Source organism: Azolla caroliniana, unplaced genomic scaffold (genome assembly GCF_043228905.1).
Source record: "Azolla caroliniana isolate FFs.n. ecotype wild unplaced genomic scaffold, voAzoCaro1.0.p SCAF_13, whole genome shotgun sequence".
In the NCBI taxonomy this organism is placed as follows: domain Eukaryota; kingdom Viridiplantae; phylum Streptophyta; class Polypodiopsida; order Salviniales; family Salviniaceae; genus Azolla; species Azolla caroliniana.
The window spans coordinates 10,093,795-10,112,910 of record NW_028230448.1 but is presented as its reverse complement, the minus strand read 5'-3'; the positions used below and the strand labels follow the sequence as shown (position 1 = coordinate 10,112,910).

Genomic DNA, 19,116 nt, shown 5'->3' with positions numbered 1-19,116 from the left:
CGGTTGTTGTGGCAAGGGGATAGCATCTTCACGAAATGGACATGAAGAATGTGTTTCTTCAATGAGATCTTGAAGAATAGGTCTACATGATCCAGCCCCCCAGATTTCAGTCGGAGATGAACAAGTCGGCAATGTGCCAACACAAGAAGTCATTGTATGGCCTAAAGCAAGCCCCCCGTGCTTGGAATTCGACGATCATGCACCGGTTGCGCAAGATGGGGTTTGTGGCCTCGAAGTCCGACTCTTCGTTGTTCATCTGGAAAGATCATGAAGGTCCGGTATGTATTTTATTGTACGTCGACGACTTGGTCGTTACCAGACGCGACCTCACTGAAATCGGTCGAGTGAAGTCCAAGTTGTCGGATGCATTCGAAATGAAGGACCTCGGGGACCTTCATTACTTCCTCGGGATCGAAGTGATGCAAACCCCCAACAACATATTTCTCTCATAGCGAAATTATGTTAGGAAACAGGTCCCTCCGGATGGGATGACCCGGTGAGAACCGGATGACAAGTACCCGGCTACAGAAGACCCGGTGAGAACCAGATGAGGAATACCCGGCAAGAGCTGGATGATGAAGACCCGGTGAGAACCGGATGACGAGTACCCGGTTACGGAAGACCCGGTGAGAACCGGATGACGAGTACCCGGTTACGGAAGACCCGGTGAGAACCGGATGACGAGTACCCGGCAAGCCCGGATGATGCAGGCCCGGTGAGGAGTGCTCACCGGATGGAGGGACATATTCGTAAATATGTTTTCTGAGAGTCCATCGGGGCTATATTTGTAAATAGCCGAAAAGTCATATTAGTATAAATATGACTTAGGGCAAACTTAGAGAGAGTTGTCATTCTTGTTGGCGCTAGATCAGAAAGCGCGTAACAGTTGACAGAGAGAGAAAGAGAGAGAGAGAGAGAGAGAGAGAGAGGAAGAGGTCGTTGCCTCTATTGTAACCGCCGCCTGTGGCGAAGATCGTGAGCACGAGGTCATTGCCTCCGTGAGCTCACTGTTGTAATCATTGTGATATAGTGATAGTTTGGAGTCTGTGAACTCCCGTGGTTCTTCCCTCTCAAGGTTTTCCACGTTAAACATCATGTGTACTCTTCTCTCCTTTGTGTCGTGCGTTCATTATCCGTTTTCTGTGTTTGATTTTAGACTCGGTTGTGGCCGAGCGTTGTTCATCGGAGCGTGTAGTTCCTGTCAAAGTGGTATCAGAGTGAAACGACACAGAAGATGGACGAATCGTTGGGCGGCATGTTCAAGCTCACCAGCTCCAACTATTCAGTGTGGAAGTCGAAGATGAGGGACATGCTCGTGGTTAAAGATCTTTGGTTGCCGGTTCAGTTCGGGGACAAGAGGCCGGACAAAATCGACGCCACGATATGGGAGGTGATGCACATGAAGACAACGGAGTACATACGGTGCTTCATCGACATGAGCCTATACAACAACTTCAATGAAGAGAGCAAGGCTCATGAGCTCTGGGAGAAGATCAGCATTATGTTTCAGAACAAAAATGCTATTAACCAGGTTTCGGTATTCCGGAAGCTAGTAAGACTCCGGTACCAAGATGGCTCCAGCATGGCAAAGCACATGAATGCCTTCCAGGGGCTGATACACCAGGCAACTTCATTGGAAGTACCTCTCGCCGACGAGGTACTAGTGCTACTCCTGCTCGGTTCCCTCCCGGATAGCTGGGAGACGTTGGTTGTCACTTTGGGCAACGCCGGGCCGGAAGGGAAACGGTTATCCCTAGCAAGAGTAAAGTTGAGCTTGCTAGATGAGGAGCGTCGGAAAGATAAGGATACGAGCTCCGACTCCAAAGCGCTCCTTACCGAATTGGAATGCGGAAGACAAAGGAACCGTAGTCCCCAGAACCGGGAGAAGTCGGGGACACGGTCAAAGTCAAGGGGGAGGCCTACTTGCTTCTATTGTGGCAAGTCGGGACACTTCCAGAAGAACTGTCGGCATTTCCGAAAAGAGAAGGAAACCGACGGTACCGATTCGAAGCGGACACCGGACCAAAACGGTAAAGACCGGAGGGGGCCGGACCGGAAGGGAACGACGGCAATCGCGGCAAGTGAAGAAGAGTTTATGCTCATCACCGAGGAGAATGAGCTAAACCTTGCCGGCGATGAGACGACCTGGGTGGTCGACTCCGAAGCGTCGTTCCATCTTACCCCGGACCGGAAATGCTTCTCATCCTACTCAGCCGGTGATCACGGCTGTGTCCGGATGGGGAATGAAGGTACATGCCGAATTGTCGGCATAGGAGACGTGTGGTTGACAACGCCAACCGAATGCAAGCTGTTGCTGAAGGATGTCCGACACGTTCCGGAGGTTCGTCTGAACCTGATATCAGCCGGTCGGCTAGATGATGAAGGCTACACGGGTAGCATCCGGAACGGTGTTATGAAGTTCAGCAAAGGGAGCCTGATTGTGGCTCGGGCCCGGAAGGTCAACACCCTGTACCTGATGAATGCCCAGTTATGTCCGGAGGAAGGGAACGTGGCATCCGACACTACCGGTGAGCTGTGGCACAAGAGGCTGTGTCACATGAGCGAGAAGGGGATGAAGAGGCTTGCAGACAACAACCTCATTCCAGTGAAGAACGTGCACTTGGAGAAGTGCACTAATTGTTTGGCCGGTAAACAAAACCGGACCTCCTTCCGATCGAGGCCACCGATGAGACGTAATGCAGCACTGGAGTTGGTGCATACTGATGTATGTCAAGTGGACACGAAGTCACATGCCGAATCACAGTACTCCATGACGTTCATAGATGACCACAGCCGGAAGTTGTGGGCCACACCATTAAAGACGAAGGATCATGTGTTATCCATCTTCAAAGAGCTCCACGCAAGAGTGGAAAGAGAAACCGGCCGGAAGCTGAAGGCGGTTCGAGCAGATAACGGAGGGGAATACCGGGGGCAGTTCGAGGAGTACTGTCGCTCGAAGGGAATCCGGCTCGAATTTACCGTGCCGAAGACGCCAGAACTAAACGGGCGGGCCGAGAGGATGAACCAGACCATAATGGAGAGGGTCCGGAGTATGTTGGCGCATGCAAAACTACCCAGGAAGTTTTGGGTTGAGGCACTGTCGACGGCGACATATGTGATAAACAGATCACCCTCAGTACCCTTGGACGGAGACACGCCACAGAGAGTCTGGACCGGTAAGGAAGTGTCCTACCAGCATCTGAAGGTATTCGGGTGTCTTGCGTACGTGCATGTAGCTAAGGACCGGAGAGGAAAACTAGATCCGAAGACCCGACCATGCATATTCCTCGGTTACGGCGACGATGAGTTCGGCTACCGAGTGTGGGACCTGGTCGACAAGAAGGTATTCTGGAGTCAAGATATTATCTTCATGGAGGACAAGACGCTCGCCGACTGGGAGTCGGAGAAGAAGATAATGAACTCCGAGTCGACCGGTAAGGATCGATTCCACAATGAGCAGACCCAATCGGCAAGAGACCGGTTAGCACTCGAGGAACCAGCCGATTACGGTGAGGATACCGAACCGGCAGAAGAAGAAGAAGAGGAAGCTGAAACCAGAACCGGCCAATACCCCGAATCAAATTCGGATGAAGAGCAAATGGAGGAGCCGGTTACCGAAGCCCAGAGACGGAGATATCCTCTCAGAGAGAGAAGGCCCCCCCGAAGATTTCCGGATTCAGAGCATGTGTTGTTGACCGATGACAGAGAGCCGAAAAGCTTCGAAGAAGCGAAGGATGACACCCACAACCGCAAATGGTTAAGTGCCATGCAGGATGAGATGGATTCCTTGCATGAGAACCATACGTACGAATTGGTGGAGTTGCCGAAAGGAAACAGGGCACTCTGAAACAAGTGGGTGTACAAGTTGAAACCGGGAGATGCCGGCAAAACCCCAAGATACAAAGCCAGGATCGTGGTGAAGGGGTTCCAACAGAAGAAGGGCGTGGACTTCGACGAGATATTTGCCCCGGTAGTAAAGATGACCTCCATCCGGACGGTGCTGAGTATAGCGTTAAGCATGGACCTTGAGGTAGAGCAGCTGGACCTGAAGATGGCATTCCTTCACGGTGACCTCGAAGAGGAGATCTACATGTAGCAACCGGAAGGATTCGTGGAGAAAGGGAAGGAGCACCTAGTTTGCCGGTTGAAGAAGAGCCTCTACGGGTTGAAGCAGGCCCCCCGACAATGGTACCGGAAGTTTGACTCCTTCATGACTGATCAAGGGTACCACAAGACGCAGGCCGATCACTGCGTGTTTGTGAAGAAGTTCGAAGGAGGCGACTTCCTGATACTCCTTTTGTACGTGGACGACATGTTGATCGTCGGACGGAACCAAGCCAAAATACGGATCCTGAAGAAGGCTCTCAACCGGACCTAAACCCTAAACCGGCAAGACAGATGTTGGGGATGCATATTATCCGGGACCGGTCAATGAAGCAATTGTGGCTGTCACAGGAGAAGTACATGACAAAGGTGCTTCAGCAGTTCAACATGTCAGATGCGAAACCGGTCGGATCGACACTTCCGGTAAACTGCAGATTATCCGGTAAACAAAGCCCGAAGACGAAAGTAGAGAAGGTGGATATGATGAAGGTTACATATGCCTCTGCTATCGGGAGCTTAATGTACGCAATGGTGTGTACTCGACCAGATATTGGATACGCAGTCAGAGTGGTGAGCCGATTCATGAGCAATCCCAGCAAGGAGCACTGGAACGCGATCAAATGGATACTCTGGTACTTGAAGGGCACTTCAAATATGTGTCTCTGATTCGGCTCTGGAAAACCTCAACTTGACGGTTTTACCGATTCGGACATGTCGGCTGATGTGGATACCAGCCGGTCTACATCCGGGTATGTTATGACATATGTAGGGGGAGTTGTTTCGTGGCAGTCGAGGCTGCAGAAGACGGTTGCGTTGTCAACCACGGAGGCGGAGTACATGGCGGTTGTGGAAGCCGGCAAGAAAATATTATGGATGAAGGACTTCATCGGAGAGCTCGGTATCCGGCAAGATGAATACCAGCTCTATTGTGACAGTCAAAGTGCCATCCACCTTGCTAAGAATGGAGGGACATATTCGTAAATATGTTTTCTGAGAGTCCATCGGGGCTATATTTGTAAATAGCCGAAAAGTCATATTAGTATACATATGACTTAGGGAAAACTTAGAGAGAGTTGTCATTCTTGTTGGCGCTAGATCAGAAAGCGCGTAACAGTTGACAGAGAGAGAGAGAGAGAGAGAGGAAGAGGTTGTTGCCTCTATTGTAACCGCCGCCTGTGGCGAAGATCGTGAGCACGAGGTCGTTGCCTCCGTGAGCTCACTGTTGTAATCATTGTGATATAGTGATAGTTTGGAGTCTGTGAACTCCTGAGGTTTTTCCCTCTCAAGGTTTTCCACGTTAAACATCCTGTGTACTCTTCTCTCCTTTGTGTCGTGCGTTCATTATCTGTTTTCTGTGTTTGATTTTAGACTCGGTTGTGGCCAAGCGTTGTTCATCGGAGCGTGTAGTTCCTGTCAAAGTGGTATCAGAGTGAAACGACACAGAAGATGGACAAATCGTTGGGCGGCATGTTCAAGCTCACCGGCTCCAACTATTCAATGTGGAAGTCGAAGATGAGGGACATGAATGATGAGACAGTGAGGCATTAACATTGAATACGGGAATTCGAGTACTCGCATATACAGATCATAAATGGATTATAGATCCGGACTCGATCAAAGTAAAACCAGAATGACACATATGTATTCATGAGAAGACATGGCTACGTAAGGTCAGTTGGGACCCTTTGCAATAGACGTGGCGATCCTTATGCGGGTCAAGGAAGCAAAGCCATCCCTTTCTTCCAATTCTAGCCACTCAAACCGCCCAAGAGCCGATTGTTGCAAAGGGCTAGCACACATATCGCATGTTCCTCACACAATTATCACCAAGTTTTGGTAGAAAATCTGGAAACAACATCACGCGCTCGGCGAATTACCACGTTCCAATGGCTATTAATACATTAGGCACTATCGATTTGAGTGTGGTAGTGGGGGAACCTTAGCTCTCCTAATTGTGGGGCATGCCAAAATGTAACAAAATCAATTTGACACACTCTATGGGAATGCCCAAAGACCCATCAAATATGGTAGGGGGTTGGCCGCCCATTGCAATTATGCCAAGGGCAAGGCGCAATCAAGTGGGGAAATGTATGTTGGTTATCATGGCAAGCCCCAATTGACAAATACGAGCATTAGGAGGAGGAGATGAGTTTAGTGATTAAAGCACAAGAGGTTTTTTTTTCCACCATCGACAATATCCACTCAACTCCTATTACTGCTAAATCTCAAGTTGTGTTTGAATAGGTCAACCCAATAACTCTTTGGACTCTATGGAAATAACAGTGTAAACGGGTCTTCTCCAACGAAACAATGCATCCAATAATGTTAATGCAAGAGATACAGAGTAAAGTTGTAGAAACTCTAAAGAGCCAATACGATGGCCTCAAGGGTGGCTCCAATGGAGTTGAAAGGCGACAACTAGCCTTCATCCAACAATGGTCGTCCTCTCCCTTTCTTGAGTTAGTGAGCATCTACATAAGATGGAATTATCACGTCCCTGTAAAATTTTATAACTAATGAAAGTAGTTTTATTTTGGAAAAAAGAAAAGAAAGGAAAAGAGTAGTGTAATTAGAGAAAACATCAAAAGAAAATACACTCGGGAAGAATTTGACAACACATTAGAATATATTCTTATTTGACGGTCAATACCACATCAATATACAACATTTTCATGAAGAACTCGAAAATACATCTTACAATATATTCTCATATGTAGGTCAATACCTTGGGACGACCTCAAAATACAACATTTTCATGTATTAGAATATGTTCCTATATGTAGGTGAGGACCTTGACTTCACTTGTTATTCACAATTACAAAATTCGTTGTCAATGCCTCAAATGTAGCCGGGATACAATACAAGAAGACGGGCCATTCCAAAAACTGGACTTTTGATATTGACGAGCCTCCCAATGTAACTAACTAACTAACTAACTGGCTTTTTAATCTTAGGAATCCAAGATATATGGATTTCAACCCACTTTAGGCCGATTATATATTTCACCTAACAATGACCGACGAGTCCGTTATTTTTCTGTGATTCAAATCGGCGTCTTTGTGATTGGCAACTCCACAATAAAGAAGGCCACGCCATTGTCGACACCACCTAGAGGGAGTCTTCCTCTTAACAATCTCTCCACCTCTATTGTATACAATACATACATATTACATATTACATATTACATATATGTACTACAAGTAAGAAGAGACTATTGGTCGATGTTGAGGCAGAGGGCTACTCCTTGAAGGATCCAGTGCGACGAATGTTGGCTCGTCGCCAAGTCTGCTTCCATTACTAGGCCCACTCCCATTGCATTTCTTCGCGATTGGGTCACATACACAGGTGTCTTGAATGTATTTTGCAACTTGATTTTCGTTGCTTCCACAGGGATGATCTGCAGCAACGGAAGCTCCACCACAAGTTGCTTTGGGTCCTGCCAGAAAAAAAGACAATTTAAAAAAAAAAAGGAACAGAAAGGAAATGTAATCTAGGAATCAGACTTGAAAGAGACGATAATTGTGGAGTGTTTAAGTCCTAAACTCTTGCAGAAATTTAGTTCAGCTTTTGATTGAGATATGTTGTTTTCAAATTTTACTTACAGTTTGTTGTGAAGAATTTTGATCTACATACTGAATTTTATAGCAAAGAAATAATGTCTTAATCCTTTCACGAATTTAATTCAGTTAGTTGTGAAGAATTAAAATCTAAATCTGTTTCCAAAACACAGTTTCAGTTTGTTGTGAAGAAGAAAGATCTAAAACTGTGGATAGCTTTGTTAAGAAAGAGTACTTGAGATTTCAGCTCTGATTTGTTTAAATCCCAATCGGCGCCTTCCAGGTATAACCCTGTGATATAACATCCATGTTTTGGTTTCTCCTTCACTTCTGATTCGTTTACAAACTTCGTAACCTGATCATAAAATGAGGTAGTGTTAGTCCTCTCTCTCTACATGTAAAGGAAATATGTGAAAGGAAAAAAAAGAACATATGAAAGAAAAGAACAAAACCGTGCTTAAAACGGGATATTCCTATAACGAGCCCACAAATAGCAGTATATTTACAGATCTCCACAAAGAGAAAGATAAAATGCATAAAATTTTGTAAACAAAGAAAGATAAATTAACAACTTTCAATTGGCCATAATGGTCTACAGAACCCAACTGGAACAAGAGATTACATCTTAAATCATGTCTTGTCTTTGAGAACAAAGACAATAAATATAATTACGCATGGGAAACTAAATAATCTAGTTATCTAAGCATTTAAAACTTTAAAATTCGGTTGAAACCTCGAAAAATCTCCAACATGGGTCCCTCTGATGTGGAGAGATCTCTGAAGTGAGGAAAGCACCTTCGGTACTAATTGATTATGGCCTTAATTTTTCAATGACAAATGTAATAGGGCTGTGATACATGGCAGTGCTAAAACATGTGAAAAGTGGTACATGTGGCAACCAGCTCACGAGAGAGTCGTAAAGGATACAGGTATATGAAATGACGAGAGAAGAAAATGTGTGACATTTTACTTAGTAACGCTCTTGCAAAATGGTATACTTTGAGATCTCTATATGTGAAAGAAAGAGAAATTAATAACATTTGAAATCTTACTTTGGTATATATAGTGGATTTATCTAGAGGCCAGCCACAATCTCTACATGCAGTTTGAACTAATGCTGCAATGTAAGTCTCGGGAATGTGGAGACCAGACAGCCACATTACTTTTGGTTCGCCATTTTCGACCCAATTTCTATATTGAGCATTTCTCCTCAGCAACCATGTTATCCAGGGTGAAAGCATTTTCTCAGTCTGTTAAAATAAAATAACCTTAAAACTTAGAAATTCTTATCATTTTTCAAGAATCAATTCTTTAAATCTGAAGAACCATTAATCTACCATTTCAGATATTCTTAGATCAAAAATAGGAAGTGCACAAATTTTGAACCAAACTGAACACTTTTTTCAACATTGACCTTGTTTAAATTAATATACAAGATTAGAAACAAAGAGGACCAAACGATTAATTCCTAACGGTTAACATAATTACCTGATTTCAATAAAAATCAAAGACAAAGAGATACCTGGGGAGTCAGTTTTCGCCATAAACTTGGAAGTTGGCCATTGTAAAGTGCAATTGACAAATCATCAAGATCTTTACTCATGCCTATTTCTCCTGCCAACGCCCTCTTAAGCTTTTGAAGGCTCTCTTCCATGGATATTAATAATTTGTTCCACCTTTCAAGTTCTTGTAACAAGACAACCTGTGTGATTTAGTGTTCATGAAATTAGTACATATGAGGAGAATTACTGATCGGAGGAAAATTGAAAGTGGATGGCCTACTTGGACAGGAGTTGGTATTCCCATTTCTTTCTTAACCTTTGGAAGGTCAAACGGCTTAGGAAGTTTTGCCAATAAGTCGACAGCGATGTTAGAAATAGCTTCCTCTCTTCTAAGGCCTCCTTGGTTGTCACCTCCCTGGGGTTGCAAGCTTATCAAGTCTCTCCATAGAGTTTTTGTTGTGATTGTGTAATAGCTGATGTCAGCATTTGCATGGAGGCCAAAGACCTCAGGTGTTTGGACCAAAGGTAGGGAATCTATGTAAGAGGTATAATTTTCCTTCTGACCAGAATCAGGAACCTTGTATACAATTCCATCACATCCAGTAAAGAACGCGAAAGGGTGGTATGGATCAAAAAGGAAATCACCAAGGTACTCCTCCAGGTATGTCTTCAATATTCTCCTGTCAAAAGAATCTGAAACACGACCACCATACATGGCTTCACCAATAAGATATCTAAGAGTACCCCATGGAATGGTGTCGTCCTTATTATCCCATGTTTTCTGCAGGTATGTTGCAATCAATAGTAGGCTGTATACAAAAGATCATAATAAAGGTGAGGAAGCAAACCCCAGACTAAAACATGAAAAAATATACCTCCATAATAATTATTCCCCTCTATCAAATGAACTTCAAATATTCTCTGACAAAATTTTCCCCTTGAAAAGAATGTTTTATTATCTATTGATTTGATCAGATTTGATAAAATTAATGTCGTATCTTAAAGAGTGTCATAGAAGAAGATGAGGACCTGATTCGTAAATCTGTCTCATTAAAATCATAGGCTACATTCCACCCAAGCCTACCATATTTTCGACGCTCTTGTACTACTGCATGGAAAAATGTCAAGACGTAAACCTGCACAGAGCCAAAATGTAACTGTGTATGTTACTTGCGTGTATTTGCAGGGCCTCTAATTGAAATAGAGTTAAATTGAGACATTGTGAAGATAACATTTGGTTTAAGAATATGATAATGACTCAGCATCTATACTACACTACATTAAATGAACATGAACATTTCTCCTGGTTATATATGGCCATACTGAGTGTTGCTCCTTTAATCAAAGTTTTATAAATTGAAATTATAATGGTCATATACTCAATATAAATGAGACAACTTTGTCCGTTGGATCAATAACCATGCTATTCATATGAAACGAAATCTGGTTTTCGACTTGTCCACAAGATGTGCCAGTGGGTGCTAGAATTATGCTGGCAGTGAATTTAGTTTCTCCTGCTAATAATTGGATGCCTAGAGAGCGTTATCCCTCTTCTTTGGCTATCCCCCTTTATAGTTGAGGCAATAAAATTATGAAAATGTCCTGTAAATTTCTGCCATTATGTTTCAAATGGCTTTTTGACTGGCTCGAAAAATGCATCATTTCTGATAGGAAGTCAGGGTCAACCAATTCAGTGATCTAGGTAATTTTATCATGTCAATCAAAATACTCTTGAACGAAAGAGTGTAACTTTTCAAATTTTGTTTTATAAACAATAGAATTCAATGTTATTGTACATACCTGAGTTCGAAAAGCCCAGTGGGGGCAATCACAAAGCATCTCTTCACTAATTTTTGCATACGACGATCTCATGTTCAATTTGAGTCCATTTGGTGGTTCAGTTACAACTTTCAGACTTCTTTGCAATACTCCAAGTGGAAAAACGGAAGTTGGCTCCGTGGTCAACCAGAGTCTGAAGTCTACATGAGGTTTTTGAAGTTTCTCTAATATTTTTTCTAAAGTTTTGAGCCACGAAGGAAGTAGGTGACAATTTTGTAACATGACCCAAAGACCACGAGCAGCTCCACCTTCAAGGGTCTCTTGGGCTTTTGGACCCATTCCTTGACCAAGTGCCATGTATTTGAGTTTTGTACCTGCTTTGAAGCCCATTTCCTCTCCTAACTTGAATACATCAAATGCTGGATCCGCTCCTGGGCTTAGAATAAAGACAACGGGAGTAAAAGGAGAACTCTGTTTGTGGATATTCTGGTAATCGAGCATTGGTGGAGTAACATACTTTTCACCCAGTTGCTCCATCACATATTTCTGCAAAAAGTGCATTAATAAAATGAAGTAAGAAACTCAATAATCATTTGCCAAATAACTGTAATCTTATTATGGTGCTGCTAACTTCAGTTCAAATATTTGAAAGCTCATTGGAGGGCTAAATTTCATTTTGGTGATTTCAATCATGCACTAGTTCATTTAAAGAAGATGCAGTATGTAGCTTGGAAGCTTCGTACTTCACGGATGGAACACCCAAGGAGTACATCTAAGACACTCTTCAAACAGACATAACACATGAAGTCTAGTTTTTCTGATTCAGAATAGGATCAATAACTACTTCAGTAACTTCCTTCTGCTTGATTGATAGTCTTCATATGTCTAAACTACTTCGACTGCCAGAATGTTAGGCAAGTAAGGAAAATGGTTACTTAGAGCTAATCTCTATAAGATTCCGTATGAAGAAAGAATGCTACAAGCTGGCCCTCTTTTCCATGCTCCTGAATGCCCTGGCAATGTATATGCCTAGTCAACTTCTCGCAACAAATAAAGTTCAGGTCGATTACTGTTATCTGAGAACCATATACCCTTCAATAAGAATTCGTCCTCTAAAAAAATACTCTTCCATGATAATTCGTTCTCTAACTCTTCCAGAAGAATTCATACTAATTTTCTCAAACAATATATGCATTCATAAAAAATAAAAATAAACTTATATTTTGGTTTAGTTATTCACCGTAAGAGCAACAGTGATCCTATCGATTCGGAAACAACGGAGTACAAGCAATTGTTCTAAGGTCTTTAGCTTTTCACTTAATCCTCCAGGAAGGGGGAATTCTTCTGGTTTTTCCTGCTCATACCATGTTCTCCAACTAGATTCATTTTTCTCTAGGTGTTCTCCAACAGTAACGAACTGCGGACCTAAGGTTATCATCTGCACAATGTCTTGCCAGCCTTGGTCAGGGATCCAGTCATATGGTTTTGTTTTTTTTGCCTTCTCCAAGGACAGATTCCCTTTCAAAAAAAATTCCAAATGCTGCCGATTGAGGTGGCCTTCACCATCTGCGATACTTATTGTCATCTGGAAAGAAAGCATTAACTTATGCTTTTCAAATAGTCCAGTGCATGTGTAATTGTACACATCAAAAGTGAGGGCGTCCACAATGCTTCGCAATCGACCTTCAAGTGTTGGATCTTGTTTACTCGTCTCAAGTGACATTTGGAAAGTTCGAAGAAAAGAAGAGAGGGAATACTCATACATATTGTTAATTGCAGATAGTGAGGACATGACAAAGAAAAGAATCGTCCCCCTTTTTGCTGCAGGAGAATAACGGAGTCGGAGCTGCATAAAAAGATGAACATTTGAGTTTCAGTTGGTAAGTTTCCATAATATTTTGTATTAGGATTCAGTAACGGCTTAATAATAACAGAAAAATTCTAAAGAGTCTACCTGCTCAATCTCTTTAGCTGTTTCACGTGCAAGGCCAAGCTTTTGAGAGATTTCAGATGCTTTTGACTTTGCACCTTCCAAAGTGTTTAATAGCTCTTCATTATCTAATATATTTCCTGTAGAATTACTTAATTCCTGCATAAATAATTATAGCGCATTTATCACTCCATACATTTAAAGTATTTAATTAAAATCCTCGGATTTCTCTTCAATTATGTAAATTACTTTTCAAATGTTAGATTTTATATCTAAACAAGAGACATACTCGCAGAAGTGTATCCTCTAGAGTCTTTAGTAGAGATTTGTTTTCACTACTCTCTCGTATTAATACTTCGCTCTGTTCTTCCAAGTCTGGTCTTTCATGTTTGACCTTCAAAACATAAATTATGGATTGAGGTTCACTTTATCCTTGTGTCTACAATCAATAGTTTGTGATGCATTCACAAAGACTAAGATATTAATTAGAAGACATGCTCGTTCTTAAGTTGTTCTTACTGTTTCATTCAGTAGCTGTGCCTGCAATCCTTGCTCTGTAACCGCATAATTGATAATCATTGTTTTTCCCGATATTTCTGGCCCATAATGAGGATTTGGCAATTTTGATATCAAATAGAGCCGGAAATTTTCATCCTGAAAAGCATGGAATGAAATTCGTCTTCTACATCTATTATGACTCCCTCAAATAAAAATAAATAGTAAACTAACGTATTAAATATTAATTTGGTCCTACAGGTCAAGATTGTCCTTGTGGATAAAAATACATTATATTCTATTCTATTGTAATATAATAAAGAAGCTAGTAATTTGAGATATCTTACTCTTTTATCCAAGATAATGCAAATTCATCTTACCCATTCGACATCTTTATCACCAAGTTTTACAGTTTTCCGCCCCCCTGGCAATGATGTTGTTGCCCTTTCAAGCACTGGATCAATGACAGGGTCAATATACTCATCCACATTTTCAAACATAAATGGGAATCCATATTGGACTGCTAACTCAAGCTGCTTCAGGAAGTCTGCATCGTTAAATGTCTTAATTCTTCCTTCGAGTAGTTTGCCTTCCTTCTTCTTTATCCAGTTAATCGCCTGCATATGGATGACGTGTAATGAGAATACTTTATTTAATATCATAATTGATGTTTCCCTGAAATGAATAACAGATTCAGCTTGTTTGTCTAGACAGTTGATTCATGAGGAGTGTATATTATTAGCTCAACAAATTCAGTGAGGCATCAAATAGTTGCAACCACTCACAAGCACATGATGTCTTTCAATGTGCTTAATGAAGACTTAAAAAAGCATATACGTTTTTTCACTGGCATGGCCATACTATATCAACATATATTGATAGTTGGATCTACAGTTACAATTATCTGGCACTTCAAATAGTATTGGATGTCATTGGATGGATTCTTGGCCATACAATAAATGAGATTTGTTGAATTTCTTGGAAACTTATAATTTTGGTTTTGTAGGACAGTTTGGCCTCTTAAAACACATGAAACATTTCATTCTTTCTTGCTTTCCAGTGGAAGCATTAACTGAGGGCAAAGAAGATCAAGTAGATAGAGCTGATCTTCAATTCCAACCTCGCCTGATCCATAATGTGAATATTTTGCACGGATAAAATCAAGCATGAGTTTAGCCTCAAATTTAGCTTAATTTTTATTATGAGTGTTCTACAGGGGGTTTAGTCGCGTTAGTAATTCTTCATGTGGATTATACCTGTCAGGTGTTAAAGATGATAGAAACTAAGACATCAATATTCAGACCCACACAAAAGGTGAAGTCTTAAACCATAGAAAAAGTATTCACCTGCATTTGAGGATCAATGCACAAAGGAAACCTTGATGCTCGTGTTGTGAGGATGCCATTTTGTATTGATAGTTCATTAGATGGAAGCCCTTGGCTAACCCATCTACTGATTTCAACTTCATCCGTTAACAATCCTTCCAATCGAAATGGAGTGCTGACTGGGATCTCGTTCTTTTGTATATTAACAAGCCAAACATCTTGTATCATCCGTGTTCGAAAGTCAATTGTGAATGCTCCAACATAGCTGAGTCATCCAATGAACAAAATTAATATGCTATGAAAACGTCTTATCTGTAAATTTTGCAAATTTTGCGTACCTCAAGAAAGCTGAGCTAATCAAACAGTCCCCAAGAAGTTTTTCACGAGAAATACAAAGTTCCTCAACTTCTTTTGACCATCTCTGGTGCTCAGATGCCAGACCTTCAATAAGCCGTGAGGCTGCATCAAGTCGCTTCTCCATGAGGTCTGCTTTTCTCTTCAAATCTTGTTGCTCTGCAGTGCTTGCTTCAAATTGAGTTCGTAAAACCCCTAATTGCTTAGATAGGTCTTGTATCTGGAATAAATCACATTGATTTACTGTCAATTTTATGGTTCTGAATACCGTTGTAAAGTATTTAAGAGTTCCAGTGTACCAATACTTCTCTTCAGAAAATTTACCTCTTGTTGAATTTTTTCCAGCTCACTTTTTGCATTTTTAAGATTTTTCTCAGCTGTAGCTACAGCTAAACGTTTCGGCATTACCACCTTTGCAATATTGTTATAGTTCATCATCGCTGTAACCCAGCGCAAGAGTCCAGCTCCAGCCGTTGATATGTTCATCAATTCATCTACTGTGAGTTTTGGATCTTTAAAATATTCCTTTAGAGCTCTTATCTGATTCATACGAAATTAGAAATTAAGTATCCAAACAAGAAAGTCAACTAACACAGCAACCTATGAAGGCAATTAAGATGATTATCTTGCATTTAAATGTTCGGTTTGTTTTTACATTTGAAAAGAACAGCCATTTTGAATTGAAATACAACCTGCTTGTCAGTTATTGCATCCTTATCAAATTCCATTAAGGTTGCTAAAAATCGATTGTCTGCCATCATTGCCTTTGCACCCTTCCAGGACACGTCTTTAATGCCCCTTAATATTACTACGCATTCACAAACCTGAAATTATACCATAAAATTTTTAGCTCATTCATACAGTCAAATGCAGCTGGCATCCAAACACGTCCAATTTAATTAGGAACCTTTTGGACTAGAATGTGGGGCTTTGCAAATGATCGGATCTCTGTGATTTCATCCTTCTTAAGATTGTTTAACGCCTCAGCTGCTGCCTCTAAAGCTGGAAGTGCATCTTCTAATGCTTGCTCAGCCTCTACTTTTTCTCTGCCAATTACTTCACTCTGTCTTTCAAGATCTGATTGCTTTTCTTGTGCAAAATTTTGTTTTAATTGCACCTCCGCTGTACTTTGGCTGTGTCACATATAAAGATCTTGTTACTACATGGCATTTCAAACCATATATATAGCCCTAAATTCTAATAGACATTCTTGGTTCCAATAAAATGCTTTAAAATTATAGAAAGGGACCATTTAATTATGCTTAGCATGTTGACTCTTCACATGTGATATCATTATCCTCATAGAGGGATACTGAATAATGATGACATCAAATACCATTAGATCGCCAATTCAGATTACTTCTTTTATTAAGCAGAAACCCTAACATGGTTGAAACCCTAATGCACAAGGATATAGATGGCTGCTAATATGTTGTCCCTACCCATGGATACCAAGAAGCACTAAAGACTCCAGCGGAGTGGTTGCATTTTACAAAGAGGAGCTTTATGGATATAGATAGGCATTATATATGGATACACATTATACATAGATACGAATTATATATGGTCATCCCATGCGCTACGTAAGAACTACTTGGCTAAACTACATGGGTCAATCCTAGAGACTTTGTGCTTCGAAATATGAGTATCCCTTTAACGGAGACACACATCAAGAAAACTTGTCTACTCAGGTCCCATGGGTCAATATAGACCTCTTTATGGATGCAAAAAATAAATTAATTAATTAAGTGCATAAGCGAAGAGGAACAGATGCTGTTCAGCTGGAAAGGCAAGATTTTAAAAGGGGTTCACAACTTTGGATCACATATTGACCATCGAATCCCTTATCAAGAAGGGCAGAGCCCATAAAAAGGATTTATTGCTGCTTTATTGGATTTCTGAAAAGCTGTTGACACCATATTGATGCTGTCCATAGATATGCAATGGCGAAACTATGCATTGCATGAATCCGTGTCAGGAGAACTGTGATCTCCTAATGTGTTGTCAGAGGCTGTGGCTAGAACAATTGGGGTGAAATAAGGATGCCCATTATCGCCCAGTCTCTTTGGTCTCTACATAGATGAGGTATGGCTAAACCTAGATAAAACTGAAGTGATTGTATTTAACACCACTCAAGCGTAGGTAATAAGATCAGAACCAGAACTCTTCTTGGAAAAGGAAAAGATGCCATACACATGATCCGATGCATACCTAGGAGTAACACTCACAGGGCTCGGCTGTTCTTTTGTGAGGCTGTCTATGCTTGATTTTCACATGGGTATGCAGCCCTCGGTGCTCTTGACAGAAAACGTGCACATACACAACTCCAAGAGCACAAACTAAATTGTGGCTATTTGATACACTTGTCAACTGATTCTTCTCTACAGAATAGAAACTTGGGGACCAAGCATTCACAAGGAAAATAACTGGAGAGATTTAGAAAGACCTTTACTCTCAATAATACGCATGATAAGAAATATAGCATTGGTACCCCTTGATATAATTCAGGCAGAGATGGGAGCAGTCTCAATAATCACTGAATTCATTATCCCAATCAGTGACCGGAATAATCCCACAGGTTTAAGAGCTTTATAAACAAAGGTACTCAAGGTTGGCAATCATGTCACCAAAACAATCATTGATGATATGCTGAAACGTAAGAATGGTTTGAGTCACATGGCATAAGCATAAATGCACTACCTTTGTTCCAATATAGCTTGGATTGTTCCCAACAAAACATGACCAAAGTGAAAAAGGATAGAGTGATCTGAACTGGATAACAGAAGAACATGGATCTACCCACAACATCTCTTGGTATACTATAAAGCACATGCTTGACACACGTTGGAGGATAAGTTCATCATCAGGCCATCTTATATGAATATACATCTATCGCATGTGTTGTCAGTGTGACAAAGCAACTGTGAACCCCATCGCATCAGTTGGCGATTGAAGTAGGTAGATATGCACAGACACCTCTAGAAGAAAGAATCTGCCAATTATGTCATCAGAGGGTGATATCCATTACCACTATACTGTTTTTAATTAAATGCGAGGGAGATAACATTGCCTCTTTAACCAAGAATTGGCTCACTACGTAAGGTAATGGAATATGATTGATGGAGGTTCGGACTTTTCTTCCTTCAACACAAAACACTTACAAAGAAGTTGTTCAAGGACAACAATACAACCACGCACGCTCATGATCAAAGAACAATCACAACTTTCTTTCCTACTCATACTACAAGATGACACAACATTTCAAGGCGTAATCTCTTGTTTGGTCTTATAGGCCCTTTTGCCTCTTAATGGACGTTAATATATATTTCTTTCTTTATTTTCTATATCTTCACCATTTTGCTATAGCTAGTTACTTCTATTTCTTGGGGTAGTAAGAAAACATATTAAGAAATTGCGATATGTGAAATAATACCTGATTACATCAAGCAATTGATTGCATTCAGCTGTCTTTGCATCTACAATGATTTTTGCTTCAGCGAGGGTGACCTAAAAGAAAACCAAATATTGAAGGATTATTTATTTACCAATCTTATGATTTATGCTAGATAGTAGTGTTAGAACCCATCCTTTTGTCTATCATCCAAGCCATTGCTCCACAATATGACTTAGTTAACATTCTCTTCAATGTGAAATGCACACAGTACCTGCATTTCCGCCACCTCTTGCTTAGCTTGAATAAGTTTTCCAAGCCCTCCAGAGAGCCGTGCTGACATGTCAGAATTATTTTTACGACACGAAGCAAGTGAATCACGGTAATTCATAATGAAGTCAAGAAAATTTTTGGGAGTCACATAATTATGACGTCTAAGTTTCTGCTTGAATTCAACTGATTCTGATGAAACTGTTGTATGAACCATAACCATGTGTTTGACAATTGATTCTCTCATGGAATTAGGAATATCAACTTCATCCAAGAACACAGAGGCAACTGAGTGCAAAGCCTCCTCTGGCCATGTCGTGAGCCAATCAATAACACAGTTATTTACCTGTTTATCATTCATGATTAACTCTCACATGAGCATTAGCAAATAATGTCTGGTTTTATACAT

General features: G+C 41.1%; 1 protein-coding gene across 1 annotated transcript in view; it reads right to left on the bottom strand.

Moving 5' to 3' along the window:
* Positions 1 to 6,715: 6,715 nt before the first annotated feature.
* LOC147856077 (dynein-1-alpha heavy chain, flagellar inner arm I1 complex-like) overlaps positions 6,716 to 19,116 on the bottom strand; it is a 52,963-nt gene continuing 40,562 nt past the window's right edge. The window contains exons 55-73 of the mRNA XM_087329097.1: positions 18,712 to 19,053; positions 18,480 to 18,553; positions 15,954 to 16,179; positions 15,739 to 15,870; positions 15,371 to 15,586; positions 15,031 to 15,266; positions 14,714 to 14,957; positions 13,748 to 13,984; positions 13,392 to 13,526; positions 13,162 to 13,266; positions 12,897 to 13,031; positions 12,183 to 12,788; positions 10,964 to 11,488; positions 10,193 to 10,299; positions 9,444 to 9,972; positions 9,184 to 9,363; positions 8,714 to 8,911; positions 7,897 to 8,016; positions 6,716 to 7,540 (exon numbers count right to left, since the gene is read on the bottom strand). Of these exons, the coding sequence (XP_087185223.1) occupies positions 7,316 to 7,540; positions 7,897 to 8,016; positions 8,714 to 8,911; positions 9,184 to 9,363; positions 9,444 to 9,972; positions 10,193 to 10,299; positions 10,964 to 11,488; positions 12,183 to 12,788; positions 12,897 to 13,031; positions 13,162 to 13,266; positions 13,392 to 13,526; positions 13,748 to 13,984; positions 14,714 to 14,957; positions 15,031 to 15,266; positions 15,371 to 15,586; positions 15,739 to 15,870; positions 15,954 to 16,179; positions 18,480 to 18,553; positions 18,712 to 19,053 (4,572 nt within the window). The 3' untranslated portion in view covers positions 6,716 to 7,315. The remainder of the gene's footprint in view (positions 7,541 to 7,896; positions 8,017 to 8,713; positions 8,912 to 9,183; positions 9,364 to 9,443; positions 9,973 to 10,192; positions 10,300 to 10,963; positions 11,489 to 12,182; positions 12,789 to 12,896; positions 13,032 to 13,161; positions 13,267 to 13,391; positions 13,527 to 13,747; positions 13,985 to 14,713; positions 14,958 to 15,030; positions 15,267 to 15,370; positions 15,587 to 15,738; positions 15,871 to 15,953; positions 16,180 to 18,479; positions 18,554 to 18,711; positions 19,054 to 19,116) is intronic.